The following is a 12,848-nucleotide window of genomic DNA, read 5'->3' on the forward strand; positions in this document are numbered from 1 at the left end:
CACATAGACACCTGCAAGGCAAAATACTCACACACATAAAACAAATGCTAGCCATTTATTTTTTAAAATTGGGTGGTGTTGGTGGAGGCCAACACCTAGCCTTTCCTCTTATGTGCTAGGGCAGCCAATGCAGGAACGTGGGAGGCCTGTCTGGCCCTTCACAAGAGCCTTTCCAGGACACTGATCAAAGAAACCAATACACAACCACCAGGCTAGGCTGTCTGCACAGTCCTGTGGGGGAGATGTCAGGATGTCCCTGGTCTTCGTGTGAGTCACGGGTACTAAGAAGTGACAACCAGTTGGCCTGCATTAACATGTGCACATTGGCGCAGGACTTCCTACGAAGGCAGGCCTGTCACCTGTATAAGATTGGGGACATCTCTCACCTGTTGTGCCTGTAACCTCAAGCCAGCTCTAAGGATTTTTCACACAGACTCTAAGACCACCCCTCCTGTCAGCCCCTGGACTCGTCCTCACCCCTAATGAGGTCACGGTCGCTTAGGCAACAGAGCAGGATCTCCTATCTCTTGAGACAGGTCAAGGGAAGTGGCCTGGCCCTGGGGCTATGAGAACAAGCGCTAACCGGAATCTGTCCTGCCACCTGTCAAGGCCACTGACATGGCTTCCTGGGCTGGGGTACCAGGAAGGAACCAGCCAGGTTTTTCCCTATGAAGAGGCCTCTCTTCCTCCTTCTCTTCCAGGAAGTCACTTGGGGCCCACAGCCAAAGTGAGCAAGGCAGAGGGAAGCCTCCGGTGCCCCTTGGCCTCATGTCTCAGGGGCAGTTGTATGAATGCTGTCCCCAAGGCCTTGGCAAGCCATGTTATATAGCCAAGACAAAGGCTCTTCTCCCAGGTCAGTAAAGCTAATCAGGGACGGATCCTTAAGATCCGTCTCCCCTCCCCTAGGAGCAAATTCCTCCTGGACAAAAGAATGGGATCTAGGTTCTTTCTACCCCTGGTGAGGATGGAGTTAACCTGTCCCAAAGATTAGAACAGTTACCTCCCATAGCCCTCCCTCGAGGGTGGCTCAGACCTGATTACCTGACACTGATCACAGAAATTCACCTAAAGACGGAGAGGAACAACTCCACCAAGTTACGGCCCGACCTCTACGCAGTCTTTCAGAGTTCGTTCAGTTGGGCCGGTCAGTCACCCGAAGACATGCCAAGGAACAGTTCGTTCTTTGATTAGGTCACTCATGGCTCTCTGGGGTCCCACATACAGGCACTTGCTTATAGACCTTAACCGCTAAGTTAGCTTGCTTTCCCAAACTAACTCAGAAGCCGGTTTCTCCTCCCCCTTTTCCTCTCTTCATTTTTGTCTTTAAATCGTGTGTGCACGCACACCCGCTTGCGGGTGCGTGACGCTCTCACTTTCCTTTAACCCGCTCCCCATTATAACCATCCAGCTGTTTACAGAACTCCACTGCTGACCCTAACTCAGAAGCCCTGGCTCTCTCTTCAACCTCCCTCTCCTTCAGCAGCTGCTGAGATGTCCGGCTTGGCTTGCCTGGACTGTGATTGGCTTTTTGTTTTTTTTTTTTCCTTCTCCCAAATTCTAATAAAACATCCTCAGATCTTCCCCCTGACTCCAGTTCAAAAACTTTTATCAATGTGACCGATTCTTTTAAAGGGAGCTCCAACTATCCAGTCACGTGACACGTGGATCTTGTTCAACTTTTGGTTCAGACAGAGACCCTGGCTCATACAAGGACACCCCAAAATCCCTTTCTGCGCCTCAGTGTTTCTCCAGCTGTGGTGTGAGCATGATACTAGTCCAGGATCCAGCCTAAACACAGTCCTGGAAGAGAAGTGGGGCCTCGTCTGCTGTGTCCCCATCCTAGGAGAGTCCCATAGTGTAGTGGACCAGGCCGTGTCTTGATCCTGGGGTCCCGGCTGCACACGGACTATTCTACCCACAGGTCTTGGCCATGCTTCCAGTGAGACGGTGTCTGGCCAGGAGTTATTCCGAGGGGCCCTGGCACTCCTGGCAGCTCTTCATGTCCTCAGAGTAACTCTCAATTTGGATGGTCATGGTGTGGAAATTGAACTTCCCCTGGAGGCGGTCCCTAGCCACCTTCAGCACAGCCTGGGCATCAACATTCTGGGCTAGGAAGAGAGAAACATGGGGTGTTTGCATTCACGTCTACCCCTGGGGCACAGACTAGGGGACAAGAGACACTAGGGGGTGTCCTGCATCAGGTAAGCCAGAGAGCTTGAGCCTGTCTCTCCCACCCACTCACCCCTCTCGACTCTCCCCTGTACAAGGGAGTTATCTCTCTCGAGAAACACAGTGGCGAGGGTCAAAGGGCAAGCTTAGCATGTGGCCAGACCTTGGCAAACCCTCCTGAAGGGCCCCAGGCCCTTGGACGCTTCTCCCTCGACCTGTACTCACCAATGGCTATGTGGACAGACAGCACGGGCTGGGCCACTGTCAGCGCCCAGATATGTAGGCTGTGTAAGGCTTCCACACCATCCACGGACAGCAGAAGATTTTTCACAGTTGTGAAGTCCACACCTTTGGGAGTCCCTGGGGACATCGAACACAATGCTAACGGTCTCGCCCCTCCCGCCCCATTCCTCCAGGGCTACCTATGCAGAAGGCCTCCATGACCAGCGGCTCCACGAGGCTCCCATCCCTCACAGGGAACATCAACCCCCCCACAACACCCCAATGATTTAACTTATCTGTGTCTGGAAACTCTAAGAACATGAGACGGTTCTGCTCACAGCTATAACGTCAGTGCCCAGAGCAGAACCCTACTTAAATTTTCATTCTAAACTGCTTTTTAGACAGAGTCTTGTTGCTATGCGCCCCCACACCGGTCTGGGAAAATTCTACTTCAGCTTGCTGGGTGCTGGGATTACAGATGTGGGCCCATGAGGAGCGGCAAGGTCAGTCACATAGGATGGATGCCTTAACTGCCTTGCCTTGGAACCCCTGCCAACCCCAGGCCTGAGCTCTACTCTTCCAACTGTCCCTGAACCCCATGAATCGAGGTGGCTCCAGGGAGATCATTTTATAGACCGCTTTGCCGCTGGGGCATGTACAGGATGAGTGCCCTGAGAGCTGTGGGAAAGGGCTGAGCTGAGGTAGATTCACCCAGCATGTATGGCCACAGGTGTCTCTATTTCCAACACTTGGGAGGCTGGGGCGGTCCAGTCTGAGATGGACATGGAGACCCCGTCTCAAAAACAAGGAATTAGAGACTGGAACCACTTGCTGCTCTTCTGGAGGATCAAGGTTCAATTCCCAGCACCCTTTAAAGGTCCTAGAAGTCAGAAAGCTGAGGTAGGTGGATCTCTGTAAATTTGAGGCCCAGTCTGGGCTACATAGTGAATTCTGGAACAGCTAGGGCTATAAATTGAGACTCTGTCTCGAAAATGAAATAGAATCTTCATTTTTAAGAGTTGCTGGGGGCTGGAGAGATGGCTCAGTGGTTTAGAGCACCCGACTGCTCTTCCAGAGGTCCTGAGTTCAATTCCCAGCAACCACATGGTGGCTCACAACCATCTATAATCAGGTCTGGTGCCCTCTTCTGGCCTGCAGGTGCATACATGCAGGCAGAAAGCTGTATGATATATACATAATAAATAAATAAATGAAAAAAAATTAAAAAAAAAAAAAAGAGTTGCTGGGTTTGGAGGTACATGCTTTTAAACCTGGCGCTTGGAAGGCAGAGTTTGTGGCCAACCTGGTGTTGAGTTCCAGGGCCAGGATGATGCTGAAAGATGCTATTTCAAACTCGGCCCCTCATACAAAACCATAGAACCCAGAACACACCCGAATCCCAGTCTTCCTGCTCAAAGGCACCTGACTGTTGGGGGAGGGACACCAGGTGTTACCAAGGCCACTCAGCCACGTGACCAGCCAAGGAAGACACATTCCATGCTGGGGAGGGTGAGCACTGGCTGAGACCCAGCTGGGAACTTGGTCAGCTCAGAGCCCTGAGGACCGGTGTTAGGTCCCAGAGCCCGGCTCCCACTCCAGTGTGGTGGAGTGGTTCTCCAAACATCCACACCATCCTTGAGGCTGTTTAGACACAGGCTGAAAGAGAACCCCAATGGCAGGCTGGGGAGAGAATTCAGCTGGTAACCACAGAGCTAGATGCCTGTTAGATCCCTCAGAACTCGCACTAGACACATGTGCACGCACACACATGCACTCGGTGTGCACATTGTAATCCCAGACAGGCAGATTCCTTGGGACTTATTGGCCAGTCAGCTTAGTCTAATTAGAGAGCCTCAGATGTGGGGAGATGGGTGAGGGAGTAAAGTTAGGATCTGACTGACTTCAGGTGCCCAGCACCCAAAAACAAACAAACAAACAAACAAACAAACAACAAAACAAAACAAAAAATCTCTTCAGGAACCCTAGAGCTGGATGGGAGATGAATAACAAGGACACCATGGCTTGCTGGCCAGCCCAGCTTTGAGAAAGCTCTGGGTTCAGTGAGAGACCCTAATACGTAATTAAAAAAACATGGTGAGGTGAGTATGGCAGCAGCCTTAGTCCTAGCACTCCAGAGGCAAAGGCAGACAACCTGTGCGTTCAAGACCAGCTTGGTCTACGTGAGACCCTGTCTGTGATGGCTTGAATATGCTCAGCCCAGGGAGTGGCACTATTTAGAGATGTGGCCTTGTTGGAGCAGGTGAAGTCACTGTGGGTGTGGGTTCTAAGACCCTCATTGTAGCTGCCCGGAAGTGAGTCTTCCTCTAGCAGCCTTCAGGTGAAGATGTAGAACTCTCAGCTCCTCCTGCACCATGCCTGCCTGGATGCTGCCATGCTCCTGCCTTGATGCTAATGGACTGAACCTCTGAACCTGTGAGCCAGCCCCGACTAAATGTTGTCCTTAGAAGAGCTGCTTTGGTCATGGTGTCTGTTCACAGCAGTGAACCCTAACTAAGACACTGTCTTAAAAGTCTGGGAGAGAGCTCAGCACAGCGACTCAGCTTTAATGCCAGCACTTGGGAGGCAGGGGCAGAGGCAGGTGGATGTCTGTGAGTTTGAGGCCAACCTGGTCTATGTGGTGAGTTGCAGGACAACAACCAGAGCTACACAGTGGGACCCTGGTTCAATGACAACAAAATCCGGCTGAAGAAGACACCCGGGTGGCAAGCTCTGGTTTCCACGCACAACCTAAGGTTGTGTGCCACCCACCCCAGAGTCCTAAGGTCCAAGTTACCTTCCATGAGAACCAAGATCACATCTCTCAGGATGGTTAACGTTGTCCCCAAGACCAGGATGGAGAAGAGGAAGGTGCAGATGGGGTCCACGTACTTGTACTCGGGCTGCAGAAGGAAAACAAACCTGGGCCTCATCAGCATCAGCCTGGGTCTTCCTCCTTCCCTCCAGCAGCACTCTATCAGGGGAGGTCGCTCTTCAGGGTGAGAAGAGGCCTCACTCTGGCCCTTGTCCATCAGTTTTCTATTCTATTCTCCACCAAGAGCTCAGAACGCACCTTCCTAAAAAGCTGAGATCTAGGCGGAGCTAAAAAGAGGTCCCAGCCGTTGATTCACCATTCCCATTTTACAGGTGGAAAAACTGAGGTTGAATGAGACCCAAGCAATTCATTCATCATACAGCTTTGGACACACAAGTGGCTCTTTCTACCTCCCACTGCCTGTGTGTGTGATGTGCAATGCCCGGGCTTCAGCAACACAGTCTTGGGCTTAGATCCAGCTTCACAGCCTATGTGAAACTGGACAAGTTACAGGACTTTCCGGAACCACATACAAAACAACTGCCGGGGTTGGGGATTTAGCTCAGTGGCAGAGCGCTCGCCTAGCAAGCGCAAGGCCCTGGGTTCGGTCCCCAGCTCCGAAAAATAAATAAATAAATAAATAAAAAGGTGCCAAGACTTGCTAAGTATTACATAAATATTCCTTCCCTTTCTCTACCCTCTCATCCCAAACTGGAGGGAACCCAGCCTGGAAAAAGCCCTGTGCAGGGCAGCCCCAAGTACTAGCCCATCCCTCTCCACCTGTGCCCCGTTCTGACCTTGAAGTATATAATATAGGCTGCCACCAGGACGCCCACACTCTGCAGAAGGTCCCCAACCACATGAATGAAGGCAGCTCGGACACTGGGGTTCTGCTGATGCTGGCTGCTGTCCTCATGGCTGTGCCCATGGCTGTGTCCATGTCCAGACTGATGGAGGGCCAGCCCCATTCTGTGAAGACAAACAAAGCCCAGGGGCTGGATGAAGTTTCAAATCAGCCAGGCACAGTCTACCCATTAGGGCTTGCCTCCCCGCCAGTGAAATCCTGAGGCCTCAGTACTCGGTGAGCCTCTCAGGCTTAGCAATCTACAGCCTTGGCTCAGAGCCACAGGGCCAAGAGCTCTGCCCATAATGGGAGGTTGTCTGAGCTCAATCTCCAGAGCTGAATTTCGGAGCAAGCGGGCAATGAAGTCAGCAGGTTCACCCCATCACATTAAAAGTGGGGAGACCGAGATTGTGAGCACAGGAGACAGAAGGCCCACAAACCCATGCTGTGCCCACCGGCCCTTCCTAGTGAGAGCAGTTTTAGCCATGTCAACCTCACTTAGCCTCTGTTCCAGCATGGACCAGATATACCCGATTGCTGTGTTTGGCCTTGGAGGTTATTCTCAGACACAAAATGTGGGGGTGCATGTTCATAACCTCTGGTTGTTAGCTTACAGGCGGTTGCATTAGGCTCCTCTTGGGGACCTAGCAATGGTTCACATCATGATCCGCCAGGTGGTCAGGTGTGGGCTACATATAAAAGGACTGCCTGCCATTCCAGCACTTGTGCAACCCCTCCATCCCTCTCCCCACCTCCCTTCTGTCATTCTCTGTACCCCTCCCCTCTTCTCTGCCCTCTTGGCTCTGTTCCCCTCTGTCTGTCTATAGTCCACTCCTCTGCCTCTGCCCCTTCCCAGGTCCTCACTCCTCTCCCTTCCCCCGCTAAACCTCCTTTATCTAAACCTCCAGATCTGTTGCGCGTTGGAATTACTCAGGGGCACGCCTTGCCATGGGCCTGCCAGGTACCCACTTGCTCCATAACATTCCATAACACCCATGTCCTTGCCCTCGGGTCTAAATGAGACGATGTGAAGCAAGTGCCAGAACTCAAAACCATGGGGGAAACTCTGTCCTACTGGAATGCCTTAAACTCTGAACTCATTTACAGCTCCTGGAAGGGGAGCGCAGACTCCTTCCCTTGGGAGCTGATGGAGGCTTGCAATGGTGGTGGGGATAGTGTGTGTGTGGGGGGGAACTGGGGCCACACTCACATGATGTTCACAGCCACAGCGCAGCCCGAAGTGATCAACATGGTGTCCCCTTTGATCTCATAATCTCCAGAAATCAACCGCTGCACAGCCAGGTACACGAGCACCCCGGTCACCACCCAGATAGACAGTACAGACAGCAAGGCTCCAAGGATCTCTGGAAAGGAGCCCAACCACAACAGCAACCTGAGCCCGGGTTGTGGGTGGAGTAAGAGTGGGAGGGCCTACCCACTCCATGCTAGGCCCTCCTACTGAACCGTCAAGGCCTGGGTCTCCTTGTCAGCTCCCCCATCTCATCCCACCAGCGATGTCTGTGAACATCGGAGCTACAGAGTCATCGAGGCCATCCCTGTTTGTTCTATATGGGAAGAAACTGACACTAATATATATTGTAGCTAGCATGCTGGTGATGCTGTAAGAGGTCTACCATCATTCCAGCACTTGCGCACCCCGTCCCTCTCCCTCGCACAATATGGGCTTAAGGCAGGGTGCCTGCCTGACTTTGAGATCCTCCCTTTCTTGTTTCTTTGGGGCCACATTACGTAGACCAGGCTACCTTTGAACTTAAGAGAGTCACCTGCCTCTGCCTCCCCTGTGCTAAGATTAAGGGTGTATGCCTAGTTTTTTTTTTCCACCCTCAAATAAAGGTAGTATTACTGCCTACTTTAATTAAGGTAGCAGGTCAGAAGGGGGCCCAGATCAAGCTGTCGCCACCACCACCCCTGCCCTCCCCCCTCCCCAGGCTGGAGCCACAGTTGTGAACCAAGAGTAGCAGGTGCTAAGGGCTGGGCCATCCCAAGTTCCTTGTTTTGCTCAATTGATAAATGGAGGCTGAAGACAGCAGGCCATCTCTCCCTCAGGGGAAGTGTCTGTGCCAACCCAGAAGTGAACGAACCACTCAAGGCAGTGCCTTTACTGACTTTTTCTTCTCTCAGAGCTGAGCCCTAGCAATGGGCAATGCTGATGCCATTTGTTTCTGAGCCACTACTCTCTAAGCAAGGTAAACTTTGCTTCTCCATTAACCAGTAGCTCCCAGATGCTCGGGAGTTCCGGGAGGACAGAAGCCAAGGTAGACATTCTCTTGTTCCACAGAAGCTACGTTCTTGGCCTTATACTTAGGGATCCCCCTAAGAGACCTTGTCCTAGCGTGGCATTCCTGGGGTGGTGCATGCCTAATTCCACTTCTTGGCTCTGACATGGAGTTACTGGGAGTTTAAAGCCAGCCTGGGCTATAGAGTGAGTTAGAGGCTAGCCTGGACTACCTCTCAATATCCTGTAAACTGATACTGCACAGCCAGAAACGGGAGCACCCCGATGGACAATACAGACAGCAAGGCTCCAAGAAAACTAGCTGGGTGGGGCACAAGCCTGGAATTTTAGGACTCAGGAGGTGGAGGCACGAGGAAGAGGAAGGGTAGCCTCAGCTACTTAAAAGCTCAAGGCCAGCCTGCACTACAGAGACGCTGACTCAAAACATTTAAAATGGGCTGGAGAGATGGCTCAGCAGTTAAGAGCACTGTCTGTTCTTCCAGAGGTCCTGAGTTCAATTCCCAGCAACCACGTGGTGGCTCACAACCATCTGTAATAGGATCCGGTGCCCTCTTCTGGTGTGTCTGAAGACAGCAACAGTGTGGTCATATAAAATAAATAAATAAATCAATCTTTTTTAAAAAAAAACATTTAAAATTCTAAACAAAGAACCATACCAGGGGGGTTGGGGATTTAGCTCAGTGGTAGAGTGCTTGCCTAGGAAGCGCAAGGCCCTGGGTTCGGTCCCCAGCACCGAAAAAAAAAAAAAAAACAAAAAAAAAAAAAAAAAAAAAAAGAACCATACCAGGCCCCACATGTTTTCTCTTGATCAACCCCCATCTCTGGTCCACTGAGGATCCTTACCAGCTCGCTGCCAGCCGAAGTTCATGGTCTTGGTGGCTGGCCGGGAGGACACCCAGAGGGAGAAGAGGCTAATGAGCATGCTGGCGAAATCAGTGAGCAGGTGGGCCGCGTCAGTCATGATGGCTAAGCTCTGTGCCAGGTAACCACCTGCGGAATTGAGAGCCAGGGCGGTGAGGTTCCCCCAGAGGGCCAGCTCCCCCAGTAGTGCACAGCAGACAGCCCATCAGCCCTGGAAGATGAGGCCCATTGGGTTCAGGGTCTCTGCACCTCTCAGTTGTACAACATGAGCACCTGACCTCTTCTCTTGAGTCACAACTACTCCTGTGGAATTCATTCACGTCCACTCCCAGGCTCAGGCCATGGTGGAGCACACCTTTAATCCCAGCAGAGACAGACAGGTCACTGAGTTGAGGCAAAGCCAAGTTCCAAGCCACCTCAGGGCTACACAGAGGAAGAACCGTGTGTGTGTGTGTGTGTGTGTGTGTGTGTGTGTGTGTGTGTGTGTGTGGTGTGGGGGCAAAAACCGTTAAACCCAGCGCTCAGGAGGCAGAGGTAGGTGGAGCTCTATGAGTTTGAGGCCAGCCTTAAGTCTAAAGAATGACTTCCAGGACAGCCAGGGCTACAGAGAAAAATTCCATCTAAGTTAAAAAAAAAAAAAAAAAAAAAAGAACAAAAAAAAGAAGACCAGCTGGAGAGATGGCTCAGCGGTTAAGAGCACTGACTGCCCTTCCAGAGGTCCTGAGTTCAAATCCCAACAACCAAATAGGGGCTCACAACCAACTGTAATGGGATCCGATGCCCTCTTCTGGTGTGTCTGCAGACAGAGAAAGTATACTACTCACATATAATAAATAAATAAATCTTCTTAAAAAAAAAAAAAAAGAAAGGGGTTGGGGATTTGGCTCAGTGGTAGAGCACTTGCCTAGCAAGCGCAAGGCCCTGGGTTTGGTCCCCAAATCAAAAAAAAAAAAAAAAAAGAAAGGAAGAAAAAAAATTAAAAAAAAAAAAGGAAGAAAAGAAAGTGGTAAGTCATTTCTCCACTGGCAAAGTTAGCTAATTCAAGCAGATTAAAAGTATATATGAAGGCAGGTTTATTGGGAAACCACTCAGGTGAGTTCACTGGTCCCTGTGAGGGTCAGGGAAGTTGTCATGGGGAGGGAGACGGGAGGGGGAAGAAAAAGCAGGTGGCACTCTAGTGTGCAGACACACACACAGAGAGAGAGAGAGAGAGAGAGAGAGAGAGAGAGAGAGAGAGAGAGAACAAACAAGAACGGACAAGGCAGGAAGGCAGGGTACCGAAATGTCTGGATTAAACCAGACCGAGCTTCTGGGGTCAGAAGTTCAACCCCCTGGGCTAGAAAGTTCAGGTTGAAGGCAGAGTTTGCCATGTAGAGACTGAAGGATGCTGGGAGAACCTGGAGGCCACGTTCACTTTAAGTTCAATATGCACCTCAGCAGATGTTAATCCCAACTGACAGAAAATCCAGTTCAGGCCTCAGTAGGGGTGCTTCTTAATTCTTTTATTATTAACTTAGTGTATGTGTTTTGCCTACTTGTATGTATGTATGTATGTATGTATGTATGTATGTATGTATACCACATGCCTGGTGCCCACTGAAGCCACAAGAGGGCATCTGATTCCCTGATTCCCTGGGACTAGAATAACAGATGACCATGAGCCACCAGGTAGATGCTGGGAAGCAGGTCCCCTGGAACAGCAGCCAGTGCTCTTAACTACAGAGCCATGGCTCTAGTCAAGAGATTACCTTAAAAAAAAAAAAAAAAAGTTAGCCCAGTGGTAGTGGCCCATGAAAGGCAGAGACAGGCAGATCTCTGAGTTCGAAGCCAGTCTGGTATAAGAGGGAGTTACAACAGCCAGGGCTACACAGAGAAACCCTGTCTCGAAAAAAACAATAAACAAATAAATACTGGTGGTTGTGGTGTCACACACCATGAATCCCAGCACTCGAGGAGCAGACAGAGACATGAGCTCAAGGCCAGCCAAGGCTACTTAAGAGAGAGAGAGAGAGAGAGAGAGAATTAAGCGATTAAACTGGGGTGGCTATTAGTGCCATTAGCATTGATGTGAGCATTTGGCCTATCCGTGCAGCAACTTCGCTTGATTCCCACACACGGCCTTACCAATAATCTCTCCAATCATGAACACCAGGCAGATGGCAGAGGCCACATAGAGTTTGCGTCGGGCCCTCTGCTTCTCGGAGTTGGGGTGACTTCCAGAATCCTTCTGCGCATGACAGTAATGGTTGCTCTGGACAGCCAGTTCAACAGAGGGCAGGTTCACAGGCGGGATTCGGCTAGCTTCACTCTTCCACAGAGCTCCAAAGAAAGACCTGGAGGCCAGAGTTAGGGCAGAAAAAATTGCTTGGCCGGAGGCAGGGAGGGAGCGCTGAGCCAGTCTCTGGTGTTATGGCTGGTGCGAAGTTTCTAGAACAAGTAAAAACACTCCAAACGCCGCAGTGGCTGGCGGGTAAGCAGAGGTAAGCAGCCAATGTTACGAGGAGGGTGGGGGTGGTACTGGGGAGGTGAGTCTTGGGACCTTGTTCTAGGATGGTCCCCTCCTCCTCCACCCATCCCCAGGCTGAGGAGAGTCTTTGCGAACTAGCCAAAGGGCAGTCCGTCCGGTCGAGCTCAGAGAAAGAACACAGTTCTGGCTCAGACAGCAGCTAAAGACCATAGCTCGGCGTACCCGAGGGCACAGGGCCTCCCCACCTCAGGGCTACCCGGGATCAAAGTGCTGGAGTGAAGGCGGGGTTCCAGGCACCCTAGGTCCTACTCGGGCGCACGGGCTGGCAGCGTTCAGGATCTGTGTGCTTGGCCAGGTGAGACAGGTGATCCCTGAGGCTACGAGGCTCCTGCCAATTTCCTTTTTCTTGCCTCACCCCATCCCTCCGATCGGGTCCCAGTTCAAGCCCCCGCCCAGACCAACCACAGCCAAGATGGTCAAAGAGGAGGTGCGTGTGATGCCGCCCAGATTCCCGCCCCTTGGGGCTTGAACTTACCGGGCTCCGCGCGTGCTCTCCAGCAGGTTCTGCTTGTCCATGGTCTGCATGCCACCTCTCCCAGTGCGCCCTCGAAGTTGCGCGCGGGACGATGGCAGCTCGCAGTCACCTTCTACTTTCCGCTCTGGTCCTGCCTCTGCGCCCCGCGCCCTCTCGCTTTATCCCAGGCCCTCGCCACCTCGTGTGAAGCCGCCCGCAGCGCGTCGTGTGCAAAAGCCCGCGGGGAGGGGGAAGGGCGGCCGGCTGCAAAGGGAATCGCTGCTCTGCCCCCAGGACCCGTCTCCTGCGTCCGGAGCCTGAAGGAGCCGAGAGGCCTGCGACCTAAAGTTTTTGCCCGGAGCAAAGAGGAAAGCACTTGCTAAGAGTTGCCCAGAGTTGCTAAGATAGGACTAGGTGACCAAAGCACCCGCTCTTCCCAGAATCCCATAGGGAAAAAAAAAAAAAAAAAGCCTTGGAATCTGGGTTTCTAGAAAATCAGCCCCGTGTGGTAGCACACACATTTAGTGCCAGCAATGCGGAGGCTGAGTCAGGCAGATTTATGGGTTCGAGGCCAGCCTGGTCTACAGAGTGAGTTACAAGGCTACACAGTGTCTCAAAAAACAAAACCAACCAACCAACCAAACAACAACCGGCAGAACGAAAGGAAAGAAAATTCTTTGATTGCCCTTAGGGCAGGGATGT

At 51.7% G+C, this 12,848-nt stretch overlaps 1 protein-coding gene across 2 annotated transcripts; it reads right to left on the reverse strand.

Moving 5' to 3' along the window:
* Window positions 1-36: 36 nt before the first annotated feature.
* Window positions 37-12,284, reverse strand: Slc30a2 (solute carrier family 30 member 2). Of its 2 annotated transcripts, XM_032888225.1 has the most exons (8): window positions 12,168-12,284; window positions 11,290-11,498; window positions 9,148-9,294; window positions 7,258-7,411; window positions 6,001-6,172; window positions 5,186-5,291; window positions 2,395-2,529; window positions 37-2,108 (listed from the first exon to the last, which is right to left on the reverse strand). In XM_032888225.1, exons 1-8 carry the CDS (start codon window positions 12,215-12,217, stop codon window positions 1,963-1,965), a joined length of 1,119 nt encoding a protein of 372 aa, XP_032744116.1. In that variant the 5' UTR covers window positions 12,218-12,284; the 3' UTR covers window positions 37-1,962. The 2 variants fall into 2 exon arrangements, with proteins under 2 accessions (XP_032744116.1, XP_032744119.1); XM_032888228.1 differs by lacking the exons at window positions 9,148-9,294; window positions 12,168-12,284 and having other exon boundaries at window positions 1,963-2,108; window positions 11,290-11,323.
* Between the last annotated feature and the right edge of the window lie 564 nt (window positions 12,285-12,848).

Source organism: Rattus rattus, chromosome 1 (assembly GCF_011064425.1).
Source record: "Rattus rattus isolate New Zealand chromosome 1, Rrattus_CSIRO_v1, whole genome shotgun sequence".
NCBI lineage: Eukaryota > Metazoa > Chordata > Mammalia > Rodentia > Muridae > Rattus > Rattus rattus.

Excerpts from the sequence above, each read along its gene's own strand:
- Slc30a2 (XM_032888225.1), bottom strand. The coding sequence starts at position 12,217 with ATGCAGACCATGGACAAGCAGAACCTGCTGGAGAGCACGCGCGGAGCC. Across the intron at positions 2,530-5,185 it reads GATCTTGGTTCTCATGGAAG|GGACTCCCAAAGGTGTGGAC; the intron begins GTAACTTGGACC and ends CGATGTCCCCAG. Across the intron at positions 2,109-2,394 it reads GTCTGTCCACATAGCCATTG|CCCAGAATGTTGATGCCCAG; the intron begins GTGAGTACAGGT and ends CTCTCTTCCTAG.